At 39.3% G+C, this 24,306-nt stretch overlaps 2 protein-coding genes across 4 annotated transcripts in view; one reads left to right on the top strand and one right to left on the bottom strand.

Annotated features, from left to right (window-relative positions):
• Window positions 1-265: 265 nt before the first annotated feature.
• FGG (fibrinogen gamma chain) lies at window positions 266-4,967 on the bottom strand. The gene is made up of 10 exons (XM_068137245.1): window positions 4,835-4,967; window positions 4,691-4,735; window positions 4,073-4,256; window positions 3,895-3,988; window positions 3,248-3,378; window positions 2,643-2,776; window positions 2,344-2,528; window positions 1,331-1,608; window positions 815-984; window positions 266-496 (listed from the first exon to the last, which is right to left on the bottom strand). The coding sequence occupies exons 1-10, from the start codon at window positions 4,907-4,909 to the stop codon at window positions 482-484; spliced, it is 1,311 nt and encodes a 436-aa protein (XP_067993346.1). The 5' UTR covers window positions 4,910-4,967; the 3' UTR covers window positions 266-481.
• A 7,326-nt stretch (window positions 4,968-12,293) lies between these two features.
• LOC137440734 (uncharacterized) overlaps window positions 12,294-24,306 on the top strand; it is a 59,630-nt gene continuing 47,617 nt past the window's right edge. For all 3 annotated transcript variants that reach the window (XM_068137243.1, XM_068137242.1, XM_068137244.1), the window contains exons 1-8: window positions 12,294-12,477; window positions 12,788-12,888; window positions 13,157-13,226; window positions 14,067-14,197; window positions 16,242-16,330; window positions 18,475-18,574; window positions 19,884-19,927; window positions 21,562-21,639. In XM_068137243.1, the coding sequence (XP_067993344.1) occupies window positions 12,312-12,477; window positions 12,788-12,888; window positions 13,157-13,226; window positions 14,067-14,197; window positions 16,242-16,330; window positions 18,475-18,574; window positions 19,884-19,927; window positions 21,562-21,639 (779 nt within the window). In that variant the 5' untranslated portion in view covers window positions 12,294-12,311. The remainder of the gene's footprint in view (window positions 12,478-12,787; window positions 12,889-13,156; window positions 13,227-14,066; window positions 14,198-16,241; window positions 16,331-18,474; window positions 18,575-19,883; window positions 19,928-21,561; window positions 21,640-24,306) is intronic.

The following is a 24,306-nucleotide window of genomic DNA, read 5'->3' as shown; positions in this document are numbered from 1 at the left end:
TTTAGCAGTAAACTGGGCTTCTTTCAAGTTACTCTGTACTTTGATTAATGTCAAAGATTAATTTCAGCAGAAAACAGAATGGAAACTTCTGGAAACAAGCCTCATTTCTATGGAGAAATACCTCCAATACTCACTACTAAACAAACTACTAAAGCAGAAACGACTACAGAAATGACTGAATCAAACATATTTGATTCTTTCTAACCCTCATAAAGTTCACTTTGCTTTGTTTGGCCAACTGTGGAGCACAGATAACAAGCTCATATTTTTTTGTAATAATCAAAAATTTATTGAGAATTTGTACACAATAAAAACCCAACCATGCACATAGAGATAAGCACTGCTCAGGGAACAAGCTTGGGCATTTTACAGGCAACAGTGTTTATCGTCAAAACTGAACTGTGTAATGTTAGGTTAGTTCAGTGACTAAGAAAAAAGATTTGTTTTCCCTCTTCAGATCAGTCTTTGTGAAACTGTACTTTCATGAGTCTCCAACCTACAACAGAAAAAAAGAAAGCACTTTAGTGACCTGCTAAAGAAAGGTTAGAAATTTAAAATGTAGCATTTAAAACACATGTAGGCAAGGGATTATTTCTGATCATAAGACTTCCAATTTATCTATATATTAAAAGAAACAGTAATGTGGAAGGTATACCAAGATCAAAGTGCAAGTATTTCTGTGACAAAATGGTAAACAAAGCCGACTTCTCTAAGATGCAGTGGGCTTAGCACTTCAGCTGTCTATGCTCAGTGTTTGAAACACTAACTATATTCTGTTGTCATTTTAAGCATCCCCAAGGGCTTGTGTTCACACCTGTTTGGCACTGCCTAAGTTGTGCTGCTGTCCATCTATTGATAGTCTGTTAAATGGAATGATTTTCATTGCAGTTTTCTTCATAGAATACCACCGGTCACGCCAGGTTGCCCAGATAATGCCATTGTCATATCCAGATGGACCAGCATCATTTGATGTGTACACACCACCTAAAAAAATATCAGTTGGAACAAAGCAGTTAAGTTGCTTTCCTAAAGAGTTAACACACCCAAGTATTCTTCTGGTACTAAAATTTCCATGGCATCCCCAGGCATACTAGAGGCCCTGTTCATTGCCCTTCTTCCCCTAGTTTGCTTCTCTCAGGACTGATTCTCCCATTTGGGGCTGGAGAGCAGCCGTAAATTCCAACTGCTGGTGTTAACAGTTATTGTAAAATGTGGGCTGTACCAGCTTTGGGAAATCCAGATGGCAAAACATTTTAAATGAAAGCAACCCATGTTTCTTTGACACCGAAACATAGTGTCCTGGGCTATAGGTACTTAGAAGATACTTCACCTATATAATATTTGCCATTGAGGTGGGCAGCGTGACATCTATTCATCCACCATCCAGACCCATCTTGCTCAGCACAGTTGCCAGCATAGTTATCATTGTCGTTATCATAGGTACTGAACCGCATGCCATTATGAAAGGTAAAGGATTTGTCACTTGGATCATCTCCAAAATTAAAGCCATCGAAGGCATCCCCAGCTTCACCACCAATAAAGTAGGCATAAGTCAGTCGATACTTGTCTTCTTCACTTGCCACTTTGAAAACAGCGTAGTCAGCAGTGCTGTTAACAAAGCAGAATCATGAATATAAGTATGCTGCATTCCCTGGACATTCATAGGTGTTAGAACTGTGGAAAAGGCATGTATGCCACCCTAGCATGTAAAAAGGAATTGGTTTTCCGTAACTGTGTGCCTCAGCTGAGTGACACAGATCCAACCAACTTTTGTGCTCCATTATCAGACACTAATAGCCTTCAGTGATGTGTGAAAGGTCCACATTATAAAACATACACATATGTATCTCCCAGGTTCATAATGCTGAAGCTTACTTAGGTCACAAGGAAATTCTTGGTGGAGGAAGGAGCAGATATCTCAAGAAATGGCAGGGACTGTAAGCCCCCCTGTAGAGGGAAACATGAATAGAATAGAATAGAATAGAATAGAATAGAATAGAATAGAATAGAATAGAATAGAATAGAATAGAATAGAATAGTTCAGTTGGAAGTCATTGACGATGATTATCCAGGCCATAAGATTAATAAAGATGAAGAAACTTAAAGAGAATAAATAGATTCCTTCTGCCAAATAAAATGGCTACCAGCAAATGGCCTTCAAACACGCATGTGCCTGCAAACAAGTTACACACAGTGATAGCTATCATGTCTGTGAGTTCAGGAGCCAGTGTCCCATGCATGTTAGCAGGTCTAAGGGCTTATCATTTTATCAGAGAGCTGTACAAACTGACAAAAGAGCAGTAGGTTTTAATCTGCCATTTTCAGAAGCAACATGAACAATACCCTTTTTTGCCACTCCAGTCCTCCAGTTCTACTCGTAAGGTGTATGGCAGTGCAGACTGTGTAGTTATTAAATGAATCTTTTCATTGCCCAGCCAGAATTCAGTGGTGTCATCTGGAGACAGATGTCCAAATCCTTCCTTGTACTGAATCCAGTTTTTCTTGAAGTCCTCACTCCCATCCAGTCTCTAGGCAAAGAAAAACAGAACACTCAGTCAAAAAGATACGTATCTTACACAGGCAAATAAAAATAATGCTGGTGCCAGAAGCTTGCTCATAGTAATAATACATAAGCAGCATACCCTCTGTAACACTGTCCAGCCATTGCCATATGAGTCAATCTCACAGTAGACTAGGAATGACTGCTTGGCTTTTTGAGGCTTGATGAAGTAAAGACCACTTTTCCTGGCACCTTTGTTTGCAACGTCTTGACAATCTGAGGTAAAGATATTCAAAGGATCATTATTAATCTAACCACAATTCTATATGCACATTTATTTGCTATCTTAGCTTTCTTAGCATAAGAAAAACAATTTATTTAAATGGCAGTGCTGCACACTTAGCTATTTAATTCACATACTTCAATGTCATTGCCACAAAACAATCCTACTGAAGGTCACAGGACTTGTGTAAGATGAGAAAACTCTACTCATGTCCATCACATTTCGCATCCATGTTAGGACAATTGGGCTTTGGCCAAAAAGGCCAGAGATCTCAGTTCCATCTGAATGCCTTTTTTGCAGAGCATCAACCTAGCACTCCTATTGATTCAAGCACTGGTTCCATAACTTGTCATCTTACATACCTTTGCAGAAATCTATGGGCCACTAGATTACAAACAACTCATCATCACTGCAATACTTGTAACTGAATGAACCCTCCACCACACCAGAAGCATTTTCTGCACCTCTTCCAGTTGTCTCCTGTATTTCAGCCGTGTCTCTGCATGGCTCCTGACATAGTGACTCAAGATGGGCAATCTTCTCTTTCAGCTGTGAGATCCTGTTACTGTTCAGTATATGTGTATCTGTCAACTGTCTGGACAGGGAGACAAAAATGGTTTGTTGTCTTCTGCATCCGTAACACAAATTTCATTGCATACATGCCTCACCTATGTAGCATGCTGCTATGATACACCTCTGTAAAAAGAGGTGCCTCTATTAGCTCATTTTTTATGTTCAGCAGAATTAATTACAGAAATTGTACAAATATTCCACATACTCCGCATTACAGCACAAACACATATAAAATCTCCAAATATTGGAATAGCTAGCACAGCAAAAAAAACCCAACATAAGTACAAATATTGTCATGCTTCCCAATGTTCTTGCCTTGCACTTTTTGCACAGTTAATGGCTTATGAAGATGAGCAGAGAATGCAATGTAAGATCCACATGATCCTTTTGCATATTCCCAGCTACTAATGACAGTGTGGCCACCATGGTCCACAGGAGCACAAAACCCTTTCTGAGGGAGCCTTACCTGCACTTGATAAAAGAACAGAAAGAAAGCTATTTAGGTTACCAAGTGATACAAAAGGTGGAAGATACCTACTGTATAGTAGTTTCATGAGACAAAATAGTGTTTTCATATCTGATAATTTCATCAATCATTTTCCTGGACTTTTTAGTAAAATCATCAATTGAATCTGTAAAACAAAGGTATAAAATTATTGCCATGAAGCAAATTAAAAAGCAAGAAAACTTCAGTTGTGTAATTTTTATATTCTCACTTGGTAGTGTCTGCTTCTCTGGAGGATAGAGGCTTTGGATGTGCTGAATCACATGCTCTGTTGTTCCTGTAGAGTTAGAAATTTGCCGCAACATTCTCTCCATTTCCTGCAGCTCCCCATCCACAGTGAGATGGTATTTATTAAAGAAATCTGCAATGCCACAGGTTGTTGGGCAGTAGCTACCCTAAAGTGGAAAGAATAATCATTGGCAATGTTTCAGGAGCAAAAAAAAGGAGAGTACAAGAACTTTCAGGCATTGCTTATATAAATGATTGTGGATAAAAAAGTGCAGGCTTTTCCTAGCCTGGTGTATTTGAATTTAAAGAGGCAGTTTGCTCTTACAATATATACATACATACACAGAAAAGAAATGGTTCATGGTGCTACTTGTAATATCTTCTAGATATATGCTTTTGTCAACAGCACAGCCTCTCCTACATTTTTACCATCATACACATGTATTAATGGATAAGGGGCTTAAGCACAGCACATTTAATGAGTACAAAAAATATAAGTGAAGATAAAACAAAGCTACGAGTGATAATGGTGGTTAATAATCAGCATATGAAAGCTTTAGTTAGAACCTTAAGATAAAAGAAAAGTTGTTCAGATACTTACAAATCGTTCATCTAATATGCAGCAGTTTTCTCTGGTAGCAACATACTGAAGAGAAGAAAGAAGGCCATTTTCAGTGACATTTCAGACCATTTTCTCTGACAGTACTTTCCACATTGATTTTTCTAACACTGTCTCTTCACTTACCGCCATGCTAGTGGAAAAGAGCAGGGAGAGGAGAGGCCCCAGGGAAGCCCATCTGCCTAATCTCAGCACCATCATATCTGTCCCACCAGGTGCTGCTGACTACTCAGCACAGTTGTGGAGTTAGCAGCTGAAAATGTTCGACCCAGCACAGGGTGGCAGCAGTTTAAGAGCGCAGGCTGAAGCTGGGGGCGGGCACTGGGAAGTGGTGGGAAGAGGTGGAGTAGGGGGTGAGGTGGATTCCCAGAATTTGCACATCTCTCACTCCTCCCATTTTCAGAACCTGCTTCACACCAATCTGCTTGATCTACGCTCCATCTATGAAGTCTTAGAAGAGGCATGAATATGACACTTCTAGTAACATGAGCATAAAGAAACTCATACGTGGCTTCAGAATTTTCACGCAAACAGCACAAGGAAGAGCCACAGAAGTAATATGAATTATGCATAACAACTAACAATAGCCTAATGATTAATACTATTTTGTAGTTGCATAGTACTTTCTCAGTGTATTTTGCAAAGAGAATCAACATCATTTTACTTACCCACTAGATGAAAAAAATTAGCTTGAGAAAGGTCAAAGTCATGCTGGGCATTAAAAGAAGCCTGTGTGCAATGAAAACACAAATCTTCCCTATATTTGTGCAATGAAAGCACAAATCTTCCCTATAATTCTACTCAAGAAGTCGATTTGAATGACTTTGGTGAAAGTTTCCTTGCTGGGGAAAGAATGTTGTCAGTATCTGCCTTATTCATTACACCTACAAGACTGGTGACAGGCTCCCTCTTCCGCTACAGGTTTTATCCCGGACAAATTATTTATGTATGTTCTTCTGCTTACTATATGCATTAATAACATTAGAGCTTTCTACTCATATCCTGCAAGTGTTTAGGCTGTGGCTTCTACAGAGAAAGCCTGCTTTTGTGTCTATAGAGTATCATGTGATGAAACAATGTTCAGTGAGGATTTTGACTTCCAGATGTTTGACCAAATAATGGAAAGAATGGTGGGACTGGGGCTCGCTGCTAGATCTGTTGTTATTGACTGTCTTTGTAATTACTTCACCTCTGTATAGCAGGACCAATGTTTCAGAAACAACATATAGAAGCTAGAGGTTGTATTATTACAAAATTAGACATGATTGTGTCCTGAAATGCAGAGAGTTCCTGCTCTTTATATCTTCTTTTCATCTGGTCACAACTGGTCAAACAGAAGGTACCCATCATGTTTGAGGTTCTAGACACTTACTCCCAGATGGAAATCCTAGCATTTACAGTGGTAAAAATCAAATTAATGGGATACTTATGTGAAGCTGAAGTAGTATTAATGAGAAAGTCAGCTTTCCAGTAAGTATACTGATGACCAATGCTAGGCTGCCAAAAGTTCTTTTCAAAGAATGACCAATACTAGAAGTTTGTCCTTCCAAATCTGGCATTGATTACCTTCAAGAGGCATGTGCTGAACGTGTGCCTGCTGTCCTTACTGACACAAACAGGACATGGATCCACCTTTTACATAGTTCTTTCATAAAGTGTGAAAAGAAACTAAATAAAACTGGGTAAAAGTCTGCCTGCTATTGTGTCTTCTATTGTTGATTCATTAATTCTGTTAACATGGACTCAGGAAACTACCAGTGAATCTCCCTGCCACTGCTACCCGCACATTGCTTGAGCTTGCTTTGCTGCTTCACTGGGGGCAGGTTGTTAGCATATGAATGACATGGGAACCAGTGGATCCTGGAAGTGTAATTTCAATGGCTGTGCACCACCAGGATTATCTTAAATATGATTATATATTATATGAGTAGGTTGCTAGTATGAACTTTATAAAATAACTGTCCCAGTTTCAACCACAGATGTACACTCAATAGCACAGACGGGCACATGTGTGTGACACAAGTGAACCACTTTAACAGAGTAAAGAGCATAGCCTTCCCTTTTGTTAATAATAAATATTTAAAATGAATATTTTTGTTTATTTTACTTATTACATGGTCATGATTTAGCCTTGAATAATTAATCCTTCACTTCCTTCTCCTTTCTTCTATGCTTCCACCTAAGAAATGAGTGCTTTTCATTAAGTTGAAAACAACATGTATGCTTAGTGGAATGGCTATGCAATATTGTTTCTGGCTGCAAAATAGCTGACCCCTTTACCAAACAAATGTACTAGAGACCTAGTTGTACCCTGAGATGTGCCCGACATAACTTGACCGTGTTGATTTTCTGGACAGTTTTTTCTTTCCAGTAAGTCTCTTTGCTGATTTGGCAATAAACAAGGAACAATTTGTGTAGCACAGGCAGAAACAAGAGTTCTCAAAGCAAACTCACTTTTTTCTTGCCTTTTTTTTTTTTCTTTTATCTTTTTAGTAGATAGTAAAGGTCAATCATTATTTGATTAAAAGAACTTACTTCAACTCCATTTTGATTAGTATTGTTGTCAAACAGCTACTAGGAGTCTCTCCAACACCTTCTCATTATTCACAGTAAATCTTCCCTCAGAAATACAAATCAGACGAAATAGATTTGTTTGTAAATTATTTCCCGAATATCAGAGTATCCTTACAGCTCTCTTAGAAAACCAACTGGGTTTTAAATACATGAGCCATACTTACGTACTTTAAGAGTCTAACTTGAAAAATCAGTGCATTTTTTTAACTGAAATTGTTCAGTGGGCTTGGCTGGAACTTGTGGGTTTTTTTCCTTGGCTTATTTTTTTTTTTTTTTAAGATACTGATTTTCCTATAAACACCAAATATAAATGCTGAAAACACTCCAAAACTAAATATTGGGGAAAAAAATTGCTTTCTTTGCAATCCATTATCCATATTCATTACCCTGCTTGTAGTACTAGCAAGCTATACAGATTAGTGGGCAAAATCCCCTACACTGAGTCAATCAGTAAGTGAGTGACAATTAGGATGAGAAACAGAGATGACTAAAAAGCTGGCTAGTATTCAAGGTATGCTGCTACTGCGTTGTAAAGCTGACTGCTTTGCAAACAAAAGCCAAAAAAAAGTGAAAATGAAAAAAAAAAAAAAACACCCAAGTTTTGTAACTCATCTTTCTGTTTCTCTTTCAATATTCAACACTTGGGTAAAAGGTAAATGGCAACATTTTTGCCAATCTGATAGTCCACTCTGTGCAACAGTTCTTCCTCGCCCTTCCTGAAGTGAAATGCCTGGAGGGTTCATGAGTCAGCAGAAATTAGCTCTTAATTGCTCTGCATAGAAGGAAGATTTTGTTTCTTTTTGCTTAGGAAACCAGTAAGACATTTGCTATGCTTCAGGTCAAATACAGGCTGTAAACTGTTCTGTTTCTGAGGAACAGTAGGAAATGGATGTACTTGTGTCAGCAGTGGCTTCCCATATTGGAAAGAATTCATGGGACATTTTGATGCACGAACACTGTGAATACAGAAGATATTTTCTAAAATATTAAAAAGCCCCAAACCATGTGTTTGAATCAAACATCATTATTGATCCATGAGTTGTTTATGCTTTATACTGGGCTATTAGATGCAACATGGCAAATCTCTTCCTTTACTGATTTACAGAGATCATTTTCAACTGTTGATTCACTTAGGAAAGGTTGGTTTTCAGACTGTCTGCGGAGGAGAGATTGCAATGTATGCTTTACCTTGAGGGCAAGAGCAGTGAACTCCATTCGTTAAACAAAGAGATGCACTAATTTGTGGGAAGGAGATAAGTAATAAATTCAAATATTTGCTGAAAATTTTGTAATTAGTTGAGAGGACAGAGCCTCAATAAATTAAACAGAGCCTGCTCAATAAACTAAAATATTTGTTAGTATCTGCTTATGCTGTTGCTTAGGACAGGAAGTTATTTACTGTGACATTAAAATTTAATGTATTTTACAATAAAACCTGGGTCTGTGATGTACTTTGCTTGTACTTTTTAAAGCAATCAGAGGAAACTTGACTCTTAGAAAAAATCCTAGAAAAAGTAATGGAAAATGTATGTACTCTGTATTGTCCTCCCCAACTTCCAGGATCAGCTCTGAATGCTATGAATTCAGGATGGCAGTAGTAGAAGAATGAATTTCACATTTCTTTTACACATCATTTGTGCTCTGTGGTAGTGCACAAATCTGTTTAGAGGGAGAAAAGCACAAGCCTGCATAGGGGACATTAATGGCACTAGCCATTAGTAAAAGTAAATCTGAGTTTTTAGGGTCACTGAAGAAACTGAATGTCAGAGTGAACTACATTTGAACCATGACCACGTAAAAAAAAATTCATTCTTTAATTATCTTTTTACCTTGCAACCTTTTTCTTTCTCCAGCATAAAAATGAAACCCAGAAGTATTTATTTTGTTTTTATTGCCTTTCTCTCTCAAAATCTATGAAAGGAATTAAAAATCTGGTTTACTCTTAAGTCGATGGAAGCGGATTCCTACCATGAAATAGATTATGGCATCTACTATTTTTGACACTTATGCTCTACAAAGGCCACAAATATTTATTTATTTTTTTACTAGCATCTCCATGTATGAATTTTGTACAGACTTGCTGCTATCTGTAGCTTCTTACAGGCTTCACCAACAATCTCACAGTGCCATCTGTTGTCCTCAAAGAGTCATAAACTTTTTCTACAATCAGTGAAAAGTTAAAATCTCAACAGTACAACTTGACCATCACAGACCATTGCTTCCCAAGCCTCTAAACAACTTGCCTCTGTTTTCAGCAAAACAATCCTAATATCTACAGTGGAACAACGGGCTCTGAACCAATCATTATAAGTACCGCTGTCTAAGTATCTTACACATGTAGGACATGCATTCTCTCATAGAAAATAGAAAATAGAAGGAGGTTGGAAGAGACTTTCAAGATCATCGTGTACAACCCATCAACCAATCCAACCCACCTAAACAACTAAATCATGGCACCAAGCACCCCATCAAGTCTCCTCCTCCAATGATGGTGACTCCACCACCTCCCCAGGCAGCCCATTCCAATGGGCAATCACTCTCTCTGTATAGAACTTCTTTCTAACACCCAGCCTAAACTTTCCCTGGTGCAGCTTGAGACTGTGTCCTCTTGTTCTGGTACTGGCTGCCTGGGAGAAGAGACCAACATCCGCCTGTCTACAACCTCCCTTCAGGTAGTTGTAGAGAGCAATAAGGTCACCCCTGAGTCTCCAAACATCCCTGCGCAAACTTGCTAATTGTATTCATGTTCCATAAGTTCCTTAAAATGGTTTCTGACTAAGCACAGTCCAGCCTATTGCAGAAACATGAGCAGTTGCTGCCAAAATCTGTTCTACAAAAATATTTGAAAGAAATTGGAAGAACAAACCACCTTCTAGATTCCAAGACTGTTCTGCCAAGGTACATCTGCACGTGTGAATATTTGTATCTTAATACAGATAAAATGTGTTTGTTCACACAGGGCAAAATGCACGTTTACCTCTTTGCATAGCGCAGACAGCACAGAGGATGCTGGCAGGAGATGACACTTTTTGGAGTTGGGGATAGTTTTGTGAAAGAGGCAGGTGCACAGTGGTGAAACACAGCCACCTGCTGGCCTCCAGTTCTACTGGTTGGTTGAGCAACCTTGTTTTCTCATGTTGAGAAAATCAGTTTTGCAGCATCTTGGTCCAACCCATTGCATCAGGGGTTTTACTTGCATTCATGGATTGTAAATTATTATGTTTGTTAGCTATTGGCTTTTATTTCTGACATGTTTAAGCACAGATGTTAGTAATGCTGCAGTACGTTGATTATGGAGTATCAACCAAGGTAAACTGACTTCGAATTTCACCACAGGATTTGAGACCATTGCAAGACTTGCTGAGGATTAGTCATGTTTTCTGCTACATTATTGTATGTTGAAATCTTGCTGCAATGTATTCCACATTGAAATGCCATATTGCAATGGAAGACACTTTGAACTTTAGCTACAGAAAGCATTTGTCCTTATGGATATACTGATAGCTGTGTATTTTGTTCCAGACGGTGCTCCTTCTGGTTCTTGCTTCAAAGTTTAAGGACCTACAATAAAGACAGATTTGTATGTTTAGGACAAAGCTATCTGGAGACAGCTATGTATACATGTTTTTTTTAGCCCACTGTGATTATTTGTATGTTTACTAGTTTATAGGGATTCAAAACCTGCAAGCTTTCACCATACCAATTGTTTAATAATCAAAAGTTAGGCCCTCTCTATGTGTAGGGAACCAGTTTTTCTTTTCTGTGACCTCTTTGCTTCTGCCTCTTAATAACTTAGTACAGTAATTGTTTGTAATTTCTTGGCACTTAGAAGGTTACAAGATGGTGCTTTATGGCCTTTTTGCAATAGGAAACCACTGCAGCTCCCTAAATAAAGAACCAAATTCTAAGACCCCAGCATGAATATTTTCTATGTTCTCTCAGCTGCATAATTTCTATCTGCAATTAGAAATCAGGACAATTGGACACTTTATCAGGCATTTTCAAAAGTAGTTAAGTATTTTCAACATGGCTATATTTTACATCAATAAAACTACCTGTCATCATCATATATTTAGCATCATCTTTATCACACATTGTATTTTTCAGCATTCCTGCAAAGACCCCACACTTTACAAGTGTTTAATTTGCAAGAGATTATTCAAAATCAGCTAGAATTAAAAAAAACCCAAACAAACAGCTAGACCTAGCAGTTACTGTAGTCACTGTCCTTGTCATACCAGACAATTGATAGCCAGTGAGTCACTCTCAAGTATCTCTACATGACTAGCCCTTGTGGAGGTGTTCAAAGACAGCCCCCTTATTCAGAGTTCAGGACTTGGATATTGTTCCTCCATATGTAACTGGGAATTTTGTGACATTCACCTCATGTCCGTTGGCTTAGAAATACAGTCTGGTACCTGAGAAGCCCTTCTTGCCTCACAGAAATCACACTTTTCATATAGGGAAGGAGGAAAAAGTTCAATGAACATTTCATAACCAAACTAACTGACACGCTTTTGATGTTACCACAACCCCCAAAGAGGGATGACTTTTAACCCCACCACTCCACGCAAGGTGCCCAGTAATGCCTTTGCCACAAGGACAAAAGTGATTTGCCAACTTTGCAGCACCCCAAAGATGCCGCAGCCCCAAACCTGGCTGGCATTGATCCATGTTCGGCACGGGCTAGCATAAAACTAGACGCCCGTTTAGGCACGTCCTGCAGCGCAGCCACTACTGCCATTCAGCTGCCGGGCGCTACTCATTGAACCAAGTAAGCCAGCCGGGACGATCGGGGACTTTTGGCGCCCCTGTCGTTTCCCCCATCAAACTCGGGGCTTATAAACTCTCTCGAGTCCCTTCTCCCAATCACTCGCACATGCCCCCAGCGTTTCTCCGGCGAGCTGTCCTGCTGCTGCCGCGGGTTGGACCGGGGCGGGCCCGGGATTTAGCCAGGGGCGGCGCGTCGGAGCCAGGGCGGTGCGTCGGAGCCGGGGCGGTGCGTCGGAGCCCGCCCGCCGCTGCTGCGATGATCTGTGCCGCGCTGCTGGGGTGCCGGGGCCCGCGGCTCCTCGGGGCCGCGGCTCGCCCGCCCCGCTGGATCAGGGGGCATAGTGCCGGCTGCGAGCCTCCCGCAGGCGCCGCAGTGCGCATCGGCTGCGCGTCGGGTTTCTGGGGGGACACGGCGGCCGCAGGTAGGGACAGAGCGGGGCCAGCGGCGGCGGAGGCTGCCCGCAGGCGCGGCAGAGTGACCCGTCCGGGCGATGGTCGCCGGGACACCCAGGCCTGGCGAGGCTAGCTGATCAAGCTGCCGGGCGGCGGCTGTCTAGCGCCGCAAACAGCCCCATTGCATAAGCGGCCGGGCCCGGGCTGCTGCCGCTCGCCCGGACGGGGCGGGCCGTCTGCGGAGTGTAAAGGCCGGACAAGGCGGCTTGCCTCGGCGCGCCTCTGCGGCCGGGCCGCGGTACCGTTGTGCTAAAGGTGGGTCCTTCCCTACTCCGACAGTGCCGCAGTTGCTGTACGGAGGGAAACTGGATTTCCTTGTCTTCGATTATCTCTCCGAGATCACCATGTCGTTGCTGACGGCTGCCAAAGCCCGGTCTCCCGTAAGTACCCCTCCGTACTTCCCCGGCTCGCATCCGACCCGCATCACGCTGGGAGCCAGTTTAAGACGGGTCAGGTTATGGGGGCACGTTTGCTGTATAGTTATTATTTGAATGTGTTTATTTAGTTTCGTATGCTCAGTTTCATCTAGTAAAAGAGTTCACGTGCTCTTCTATATCACTGCAGTTGTTCTTCCCTGATTTGTTAACCAAGAACAGGGATTGGGCTGATTTAACAGTGACAAGTTATTACAGCTTTTAATTCTTTCAGGCTTTAGGTTACACTCCAGATTTTGTCTCCGCTGCCATGACTCCCTATATAAAAGATATTCACAGGAAAGGTATGCCACACTTTGCATGTTTGTTAAAATTAAGTTCGTTTGCTTAAGATGAGTTTTGTATGACTTTTGTCACTATAAACAGGTGGGTTTTACCCCAATATATTGCTCTCCTCTAGGAATAATGTTTAAACATCAGCAGAAATTCGATTGTGAAGTTCAAGTCTAATGGTGACATTTAAATTGGGTTAATTTGAAATGTTTGCTGTAATCAGAATATATATGTGTATTTCTGTGTATTTCTTGTTGTAGCTTTTGTGAATGGAAGATTGCTTTACAGATCTTTCTTAAAAGACATTTTCAATGCCATCTAAGTGTTTTTCCACATTCCCATATAATTTTAGACTATCAAGTTATTTTCTGATTGCTTTTTGGATTGCTTTTTGAGTTCTGTTTGCATTGGTACAGCTTCACAGCTTTCTGAGGTTGAGAGGAGAAGGGGAATTCTTCTAAGTACTCAATACCTTCCTAACAGGGTCTGGAATTTGTAGAGGTAGAGGCATATTTCTGCTAAAATACTATTCTTTGGGGAGCATGGATGCCTGAATGACTGATGTCAAATATTGGTTCTGAAGGAGTCGTTTCGATTCTGTCTCATCGTCTATGTCTTTTCGGACACTTTCTGTTTCCACGCATGAAGGAAAGATGAGTAGTATCTATAACAATTATTTTTCAGTGACCGGTTTTGCATTGGCTTATTCTGATCCTTTCATGACTTAAATAGTGTACATATTTTAATGTAATTTTTATTGCTTTACTTGCTTAGATACTTGACACCTTGCAAAGGTAATACCTTGCGCAAGCGATTCAGGCTGCTGAACTTCATTTGTTTATTTTGTTTAGGTGTTCGTGTGATCAGTAATGCTGGTGGAATTAATCCACTTGCTTGCGCAGCTGCCCTTCAGGAGGTGGCAAAGAAAGCAGATGTTGACTTGAAAATAGCTGTTGTTACTGGAGATGACCTAATGAGTGAGGTATTTTGCTTTGTCTTAAGTCCTGATAGCGTTATGGAAATTATTTTAGTTTGCATAGTGTGACAGTTTAGGCTGTGCCTTTAAAAAACATTCTGAGCAAATCTACTCGTGACATATAGCAGGGTGGCATTTACTGTCCTTTTGGAACTTACTTTGTGCATCTTCGTGCAGTAGCCTTCTACTCTTAAAAGGCATCTAAAAATTGTTGCTTCATTTTCTATTTTTTTTTTTATTGGTAAACCAAATTCTTAGCATATCTCTTGCTGTGTAACTGGGGTGAATTTTACCAGACTCTGGATCTGCTATATATTGTTTTGAAGAAAATCTGATCTAGGGTTGGCTTGCTCTTAAGGAGGAGCTAGGATGTGCTGTTACTTACTGTTTCTGTCTAAACAAAATAATCCTGTTCAAATATTTGTCCCTTCTAGATTTTTTTAGCAGTTTACAATCATTTCTTGTTATTTTGTTCACAGGTAGCTGGTTTCCTGTTGTTAAGAATGTTTATGGCCATGATATGGAAATAGATTTGCACTATAATTAAATCTCTGCTTCTATCTTGGAAAATTATTTATTTGTGTATGCTTTGTTACTCCTGCATGCTATTGAATGTAGGAGATGGTCAATGGAATGTAGAAGATGGGTTGCTTATCCTGGAGAAGAGGAAGCTCAGGGGAGATCTTATTGCTCTCTACAACTACCTGAAGGGAGGTTGTAGGCAGGCAGGGGCTGGTCTCTTCTCCCAGGCAACCAGCACCAGAACAAGAGGACACAGTCTCAAGCTGCACCAGGGGAGGTTTAGACTGGAAGTTAGGAAGAAGTTCTTCATAGAAAGAGTGATTGGCCCTTGGAATGGGCTGCCCGGGGAGGTGGTGGAGTCGTCATCACTGGAGGTGTTTAGGAGGAGACCGGATGGGGTGCTTGGTTGCGTGGTTTAGTTGATTAGACAGTGTTGGATGATGGGTTGGATGCAATGATTTTGAAGGTCTCCTCCAACCTGGTCTAATCCTATCCTATCCTATCCTATCCTATCCTATCCTATCCTATCCTATCCTATCCTATCCTATCCTATCCTATCCTATCCTATGTGAGGGTATTCTAATTTTTTTTTTTCATTTGCAAATTATGTGCAGCACATGGACTTCCTTTCAGGAAACTTCTGCCCTACTGAAATTTGTTTTAGCATCAGTGGTCTGGAATTTCAGTATTGGTACAACAGTGAAATGGTCGTTGTTTAAGCTTGGAGTGGACATTTCTGATCTGAAATGAATTACTTTTTTCATGCTATTGTCAGTACCTAACTTAAAGGAACAAAATGAGACAACTACTTGAACTTTTGATACCAAATATCATAAACGATACTAGGAAATGTTATTTGTATTTTGGAACATTTTAGTCCTTACAGTGATTTGAAGTGGAAGGTTTTTCACCATACTATGGATCTCCCCTGTAACTGTCATTAGACATTGAGTCTATGCAGTCATTTGCCCCTGCATCCACTGGTTTCCCAAGCTGTCTAATACAGAGTTAAAAGCACCTACACCCTTACATATCTCTCTGGAAATACGATGCATTCTAAGTATCATCTGGAGCTAGAATTAGGCTTGTTTTCTGGCCACACCACCACTGCAGTTATGGCAGACACATTTCTGTTTGCAGGGGTTGTTTTATTCAGTCTTACAGCAATTAAAGACAGTTTAAAAGCCCCTGGAATATACCAGTTCATTGTAGTTGATCATCTCTGAACAAGCTGTCATTCTTTAAAGACTGACTTCATTTTTCATGTCTGTTGGCAAAGTATAGTTTAAAGTCTAGAGAGAATAGAATAGAATAGAATAGAATAGAATAGAATAGAATAGACCAGGTTGGAAGAGACCTTCAAGATTTAGCCTTTCAACTGATTTGTATTGTTGCTAATTTTAGTGATTTGCTTATAATTTATTTAGAGTTGTGATGAAGTGGATCTGTTACCTGAAATGAATGAAAAAACTTACAGTAGATAATACAAAGTACTCAAAGATTTGACGTTTTCTTTGTTTTCTAACAGAAAGAGAACCTAAGAGGAGCTGGTATTACTGATTCAGAGAGTGGCAAACAGTTTCCAGAGAGCATCCATAGCATAAATGTATATCTTGGGTGAGTTATTTTAACAAATTTATATAATGGAAAAATAATTGTAACACATTTACTACATGAAATTGGTTTGTTTTGCAAGTAGAATCACCTGGTATGTGAGGTTCACCTTTATATTATTCAGACAACCAGAAAAAAAATAATAATTGATTGTAACTCTTAATTTAGAACCTTGCCAGTGGTGTCTGCTTGCCTCCTTTATGATGCTAGAGCGTCCCCATAAGTCTCTAAATGCTGGTGTTCTAGGATCATGAAAAGTTGTCATTTTCCATTGTCACCAACAACTTGAGAAGAATCAGTGTCAGCCACATGTATCAGGGGAAGGACTGAGAAATGGGACAGTGGACAGGTGTTCCCAGAATCCAGTATATCTTCCAGATGGTGATCCTGGTTTTCCTTTTCCATCCTCCATAGCATATATGCAGTCCCTCCTACATTTCTGTTTGGTGTATTTCTAAAGTCTGTGCACACAGCACCCTCTCACCCCCACCTTTTACGTTAATCTTTATGGAAAAAATGCAGTGCTCTCCTTTCCAAAGTTGCATCACTGGCAGATACAGGCTGTACCTAACTCAGCTTGTATTTTAATCTGTAAAATAAGAACCTTTTAATAGTCTTTTTAAATATAGCATTTTTGGTTTGTTAAACTTCGGCTTGCAACATTTGTGGATCATGAGTAGCTGTAAATGAAAACGAAGAGATCATGTTTTGAGATTTGTAATTGTGAGACAGTTTTCATGCCAGTTTTGGTGATTTGTGACTTATTAACACATTAAAAAAGCAACACAAATCAGAGCAGAGAGGACGAAAGCAGACTTCTGTGAGGTTCAGACATTAAAAAAAGCTATTACTTCTGTCTCTGCTTCATAAATAGATGCTAGCACAGTAGAATCTTGCTCTTGGTTTTCTGATAAAGGCAGTATTTCTTTATGGGCCCCTCAGTATCAGTTGTATTGCAATGTAAAGCTATTACTAGCTTCCTAAGTTAGCCATTTCATCAGTTAAATTTTTCTTCGACAGCATCAGCAGTGGATGCTTATTTGTAATGCAAAGGATAACTTAATAAAATAAGTCAATATCAGATTGTACTGGTTAAAATTGGTGTAAGTTCTGTAGATCACTTTTAATTCCCTAAATACGATGGTGTTTACAGTTTGAGTCTTGATTCAAGTGTGTAAGCTCCACCTGAAAAATCTGCACTGGGGTATCAGACCTGAAGTGTTTCTTCTGTCCGTTCTGATACGGACTATTGGGAGCTCTGTGGATTGAGGTCATGTGGATTTTTTATAAGAACCAAACAGCTGTATTCACTGCTTTTTGAAGGTAGCTACAGAGTTTTCCTATCAGTATCCTGTATCTATACATGAAAACCTGTATTTGTGCGTCTTAAACTATGTAAATTGTGTGAGAGGTGTACATTGTTTCTCTATGCTGCATATTTGATTGTTGTTCTAGACAGTGTCTTGGTTGATGTAGCATTAGGAAAAAAAGAAAACCATACTTACATTTTATGTTTACATCACTGATAGAATCTGTGTCTTTTAACTTTGGTCTTTAGAAAACCAGGGCTAAGTCTATAGAAACCATAGAAAAGCAATTCCCTTGGTTTGTTCTTCCAAGGCACACGGCTTACATGGTTTATGTTTCCAAGATGCCCGTTTCATGAAGAATAGAATGCTTCTGCAAATAGCATGGGTTTAGAAGCCAGGGGCCACAGATGCTGTTCAGAGTTGATTACTAAAGTGTATAAACCCAAGCAGTTCATTTGGGTGAATATTTTCAAGACTGACTAATTTTACCTGTTTCTCTGAGCATCAAGACAAGTGTTTAATCTGTCATATAGGTACTTGAGTTTGACAGGTGATCAGATCTGATGATTGCTTTTTAAAATATTCCTGTTGCATATACAAAATGACAGACTGGTTGCTAAAGATGTTTTCATTGATTTCCTGTGTGATTGATTCTCCTGCATGGCAGGGAACTAGTGCTTTTAAACAATGCTTTAAAAAGTAAAAGTACTTATGGTTGTGTTTAGAAACTTGGTGCCATGGTTTAGTTGATTAGATGGTGTTGGGTGATAGGTTGGACTTGATTGATCTCAAAGGTCTTTTCTAACCTGGTCTATTCTATTCTATTCTATTCTTCAGTGCAAGACCTATAAGCAGGGCTCTTGACCTTGGAGCTGATATTGTTGTAACAGGTAGATGCGTTGACAGTGGGATTGTATTAGGACCACTCATTCATTCTGTAAGTACAAGTTAATTTCTGAATGATAATGAACATATGTGAATGCATATTCAGCAATCATTGCTGCTGAATGGAGACAAAATGAACAATTTTTGCTCCTTAGGAAAATGTAGATGAATAATAAATTTAAAATAATGAGCATCTTGATTTTTATTTATTTTCTTTGTACCTTCTTGCATGTGTGAAAAGTCGCCAGCTTTCATTCCTCATGAATTTATAGCAGGGATATTTATGAACTTGTGTGTCATGAAGCTGGAAAGCGTTTTGGTAAAGTTAAGGAAGCCTCACCATGTTTCACCAGTGTTTCAGTATTGATTTTCACACCCACTCCCCAACTTTAAAATGTAGAGTGCAAGGTTAGTGAGAAACGCGTCTGTTTTTCTTTACCGCAAGGTGGCGATAGCGGCGCTCACTTGGCTTTTGCTGGGGGGGGGCACATGAGGTGGTCTGACACACAGGTCTTTTTCAGTGGATAAGCAGTTCTGAGTCGTTAAGATTCAGTGCAACATTTCTCAAATTCCTCACATTTCAGCAAATTATACAAGCAGGATATGTAGTGAATGAAGTAGCGAATTAATCTTTTTTGGGGGGGCATATTTGTTCAAACAATATAAGGGTATGTGTTAGTGTCTAGGTACAAACATATTTTCTCAAACTTCATATGCTTAGGACTTCATGTGTGACCACTATTTCCTAATCTAGAATTAAACTTCCACACATGTAATTGATGTGTTATTTTATTCCTAGCTCTTTGCATTTTCAAAAGTAGTTCTCAGTGTGTGTTATTTACACCAGAGGGGCCTTACCTAATTTACTGAAAGATTTTAGGTATAATCCTACTAAATTCTAAAGAAGTAAGGAGTGTATTGCTTGCAATGTATTGAACTTTGGAAAAATTAGTTAAACAGAAAACATACTTCCAGTTTTTAAGGATGAATGGTAGTATTCCAGGAACTGATCATTTTCAAAAGATGAAAACCATAGTGGTTGTTTACCTGACACAAAACAGGTGCTAGACTTTTAAGCCCTGGGGTTCACAAATTTCAAATAATATGAACATTGTACTTCCATTTTTTTTGAAGAGGACCTGATTGAGAATTTTCTGTTTGTCTGGGTGTGTCAGGAACAGGAAAATTGAAATACATATAGCAATTCAAATCCAAGTACAGCACTTGCCAATTATTATTCTTCAGATTCCTGCAGTTAAAATGTATCTGATGTGTTGTTACTCAAAACAAGGAACATATATGCAGTTTTCTGTACTGTATAAAACTTTTATATGTGTAACATATTTCTGTTTTTCTTCTAGTTTGGCTGGAATAGGGATGAATTTGACTTGCTGGCTGCGGGAAGGTAAATGATATAAGAGGAAATGGGTAAATCTATATTGCATGCCATGTAACAGAACTTTTTAAGCACTTGGTGATTTTGCATATTGTTACTGAATTTGTTTATTTGAATGTTTTTGCTAGGTTTTATGTTCATTTTTTAATGATCACCTAATATAACTTTCTCATTTGTAACTGAAATTGTAGAAACTTCATTCTGGACCAATTTTATCAAAATGAGGAAAGGAGTAAATTATTTTACTTAACAAATTATTGTCCTGTCCTTTTTGTGTTAGGAGATGTAATCTTGCAGCACAGAATAGTGATTATCAGCTTTTTCTGTTTAGCCATCACTGTTGATAGTTGAAATGGTTGCAGGGTTTATCCTCAAAGATGCACAGAAGGAGGTCCAGTCAGAAATCAGCATCATTGTATGGTTTTGCAGAAGTGCACTCAGAGTTCTCAATTTAACAAACTGTAGTTGTAAGTCCTAAAGTTGGGAATCTGAACCAGTTAGTATAGGGTAAAATTCTGTCAACTAAAGTAGTCTTCTGCGTCATCTGACCGTATTGAAGTCCATAAAAATGAGTGACTACTTAGATGACATGAATATACCTATGTTTGAATCTCGTGTGGTTTGAGAATAAATGTGGAGAGAAACTCCAGCTCTGCTGAATTTGCGATGATACTTGGATTATCATAATGAAGGATTTGAAAATCCTAAATCCTAATCCTAATTGAAAATAAGATGTTCTAACTTTTGGTTTAAAAATAAGCTTTACATACTTAGTTACATAGGGTGCAGACTGCTAAGATCACAGAATCACAGAATTAACCAGGCTGGAAAAGACCTCTCAGATCATCAAGTCCAACCTATTACCTAACATCATCCAGTCAACTAAACAATGGCACTAACTGCCACATCCAGTCTTTTTAAACATTTCCAGGGACAATGACTCCTCCACCTCCAATGGCAAATCACTCTGTGAAGTGGTCACTCTGTGATTCCCTAACATCCAGCTTAAACTTCCCCTGGTGCAGCTTGAGTCTGTGTCCTCTCAGTCTGTCACTAGTTTTTGGGAGAAGACACCAACTCCCACTTGGCTACAGCCTCCTTTGAGGCAGTTGCAGAGAGCAATAAGGTCTCCCCTTGAACCTCCCTTTCTCCAGGCTAAACATCCCCAGCTCCCTCAGCCATTTCTCATAGGACTTGTGCTCCAGACCCTTCACCAGCTTTGTTGCCCTTCTCTAGATATATTTGAGTATCTCAACGTCTTGCTTAAACTGAGGGGCCCAGAACTGGACAGAATACTCAAGGTGTGGCCTAGCCAGCGCCTGACTTTAGATTAAGACTTCTGGAAATGACTGACAAAACTTGGGTTTTGGTGTCAGATATCCTTATGTTGTCTGTTTGTTTGCTTGCTTTTCAGGAAATTAATTCTTCATATAAAAGTTAATCCTTTCAACTCTTTTTCCATTCGTGTTTCAGCATCCCTTGTTATGTTTAATGTGTAATTTATAAATGTATTTGTTGCCTGTGAAGCTAAAAAAATAGACATGTTCTGCTATTTAGCTTTATTGTGCTGTTACATTTTAAAGCTGTATTTGTGAAGCTTGATCTTTGTGGAATACTTAGTTACTTGAATGCCACTTTCCCAGCCTTGCAGGTCATCTCATTGAATGTGGTGCTCAGTGTACAGGTGGAATATTCACTGACTGGCATGCAGTACCAGACTGGTAGGTAACAGTGATACCAGTTGTGAAGACTACTTCAACTTTATTCTTTTGGAGGAGTCAGTATGGGCCTTTTAATATTTTTCTCTTTTAGTGTTACGTCTCTGAAAGGTCTGTTCTCCCTTTTGCTGTTTTCCTTTCTGGTTGACTGGAGACTTTCTTTGTTAACTTAAGCTGATTAAAAAAATAGTCCCTTGCTTTTTATTTTCTTTTAGATTTCTGCTCCTTTTTTTCTTTCAGATTTCGATTTCCACTTTATATCATCTTTTTTTTTTTAAAGTTTGTTACATGGTTTCACGTGTGATTGTATTAAAAAAGGCACTGTGGATATTTGGGATGCTGCTTCTTCTGTTAGATCAGATTTGCCTACTGTTCAGTCACAAATTTTACATAATCTGCTTTTGGTTGGGATGAGTGTATGTCACAGTCCTTTCCTGATGTATGACTTGATGTCCACAAATATGTTGAGCTGTCAGTCCTTTCAAAAAATATATGTGCTTATCTTGTGTTCAAGCTTGCTGAATTAGACTTTCACATAGAAATGTCCTTCTGCCAGCTGAGAATAGAATAGAATTAACCAGGTTAGAAAAGACCTTTGAGATCGTAGAAATACCACAAGGGAGGACTAAGGTAGCCTGCTGTTGACCAGCTTCTTTTTAAGAGTAGTTTAAAAGTAGTCAGGGAATGTGTTTTGCATAGGCTGCAGTTTATTCCTGTTTTCCTTGGGATGAGAGGGAGGAATCTTGTCCTGTGCTGTTCTGAGAATGGCAATGCTTCCTTTACCTCATGGATGAAAGGGCTGAAGAGCAGTGGGAGTGATGCAAGAGCAAAGCTTGAAATTTTCATTGACTGTGTTCCTGCCCCCAAGTTGACCCTGGGAAGGAGGCCACCAGGAGCAGCCCGTAGTCCAGGTGGATGAACCAGCAGGACACTGTGTCCTGCCATTTGAGGAGCAGCTCTTCTGAGTTAGTTCCCTAGGGCTGCCAAGCTTTTTCCTCCTTTTTGTGGTGACTGTTTCTAATTCAGAGTGAGGTCCTGAAAGATATATTTTGCTTTTCTGAGTGACTGAACATTACTCATTTACAGGTGAAGGCACAGAAGGCCTTGAAAGAATCAGGGTCAGACTGAATACTAGTTTCCTTATTAAAAGGTGTTGCAGTTCTTTATTTTTAAGGATTTTTCTGTGAGAAATGGCAATCTGATTTAGAAAAGTAAAAGGAAGTTTGAGTCTATTAAGCTGTGAAATACTGGAGTGAGAGTAGACACTTCTGCAGACAAATATACATTTTATATGCATAGCTAATACTTGCGTATGTATTTATTAAAATCATCTAACTGTGTCATAGTCTTGTGGCTTAGAGCTGACTGGTGCTGACTTGAATCCCTGCTAAAGAATAGGGTTAGCACCCAACATCTTGTCCCCATTGATTTGCATGCATACTTCTGAATGAAGTATGTATCCATGCTAACATTACAGTAATTTATTTTCCTTTAGGTTAAGTTAATCATGGTGCCTTTAACAACTAGTGATTTTATTTGGAAATTCAAAAAGTCTTAGGCATTTAGTTAATGAAATGCTTGAAGTAAAAGCATGTTAGATGTTGGTCTGTATGATAAACTCCCAAACTAGTCCAACACAAAATAGTTTGTGAGCTTCAATAATACATTTTGTGAGGCAGAGTAGAGGACTTACTGAAAAAGTGGGCATGTGGTCCAGCCACGTCTGTTTAAGCTATGGGGGAGGGAGAAAGGGAAGGAGAATTGTTAGAGAGCTTCATTGCCTCATTTTTTTCCCTCTTCCTTTTCTTTTTACTTCTTTCCGCTAATAAATAGGGGTTTTTTACTGTATTTAGGCCCAATTGCATGAAAGCATGAAAGTGAAATATTATGAAAGCTTTTGGGCTGTAGAAATACCCATTTTCCATTTGATACCTTAGTTGACTCCTTGAATTAAAAAAAACTGATGGCATGGGTTTTTTTGTTACTGAGATAATCTGTTTTCAATGCATGCAGATAATGCATTGCATAGTAGTGCACAGCAATAATAGGATAATTCATAGTCTCACTGATGACAAAACTGTGCAATACCTGCTACCACCAACGTTAGCTATATTGCCAGTAGGTCAGCAGAGTTCTGACAACTCTGGCAGAGTTGTCAGAAGTTACTTGACTTCAGTCTATTCATGTGTTCTCCCTCATTTAGGAAAAGTTATGCTTTTATCAGTCTCTTGAAAACAAGCATATGTAATTGAGATTTCAATAGATCATAGTGTCTGCAATACATAATGTTAAATCCAAACCAGACTAATGAAGTTGGTTAATGTGGGGGAAGGAAGTCAAGTCAGATTTCTGTGTTTGCTACTAAAATGCCTTTCACATACAAATTTCTCACTGCCATGGGTGTGCTCATGCAGCCAATACCACTTGTCATTTAGTTCTCCAAATGTTTAGTGAACCTTTTACAGCTTTTGTGCTGTGCTCTGGTGATTAAACACTAGAGGGCAATCTCTCTTTTCCTCACATCCTATTGCAGAGGGTAACTTTGGTTACTATTAGACTTGTGTCATTTGTTAACGGGTTTTTGGTGGGCTTTTTTCCCTCCTCAAGAACTGTAGTCCACGTTGCTCAACTGTCTTTGGCTGCTGAAAAAGATGTAAGTGTACTTCTAAG

Source organism: Melanerpes formicivorus, unplaced genomic scaffold (genome assembly GCF_026170545.1).
Source record: "Melanerpes formicivorus ecotype bairdi unplaced genomic scaffold, bMelFor1.0.p_v2 SCAF_4, whole genome shotgun sequence".
NCBI classification, from domain to species: Eukaryota; Metazoa; Chordata; class Aves; order Piciformes; family Picidae; genus Melanerpes; species Melanerpes formicivorus.
Note: the sequence above shows the minus strand (reverse complement) of the source record. Positions and strands in the feature narration are given on the sequence as shown.

Excerpts from the sequence above, each read along its gene's own strand:
- FGG (XM_068137245.1), bottom strand. The coding sequence starts at position 4,909 with ATGATGGTGCTGAGATTAGGCAGATGGGCTTCCCTGGGGCCTCTCCTC. Across the intron at positions 3,989-4,072 it reads AGAGAAGCAGACACTACCAA|ATTCAATTGATGATTTTACT; the intron begins GTGAGAATATAA and ends TTTGTTTTACAG. Across the intron at positions 2,777-3,247 it reads ACAGGAGACAACTGGAAGAG|ATTGTCAAGACGTTGCAAAC; the intron begins GTGCAGAAAATG and ends TCTTTACCTCAG.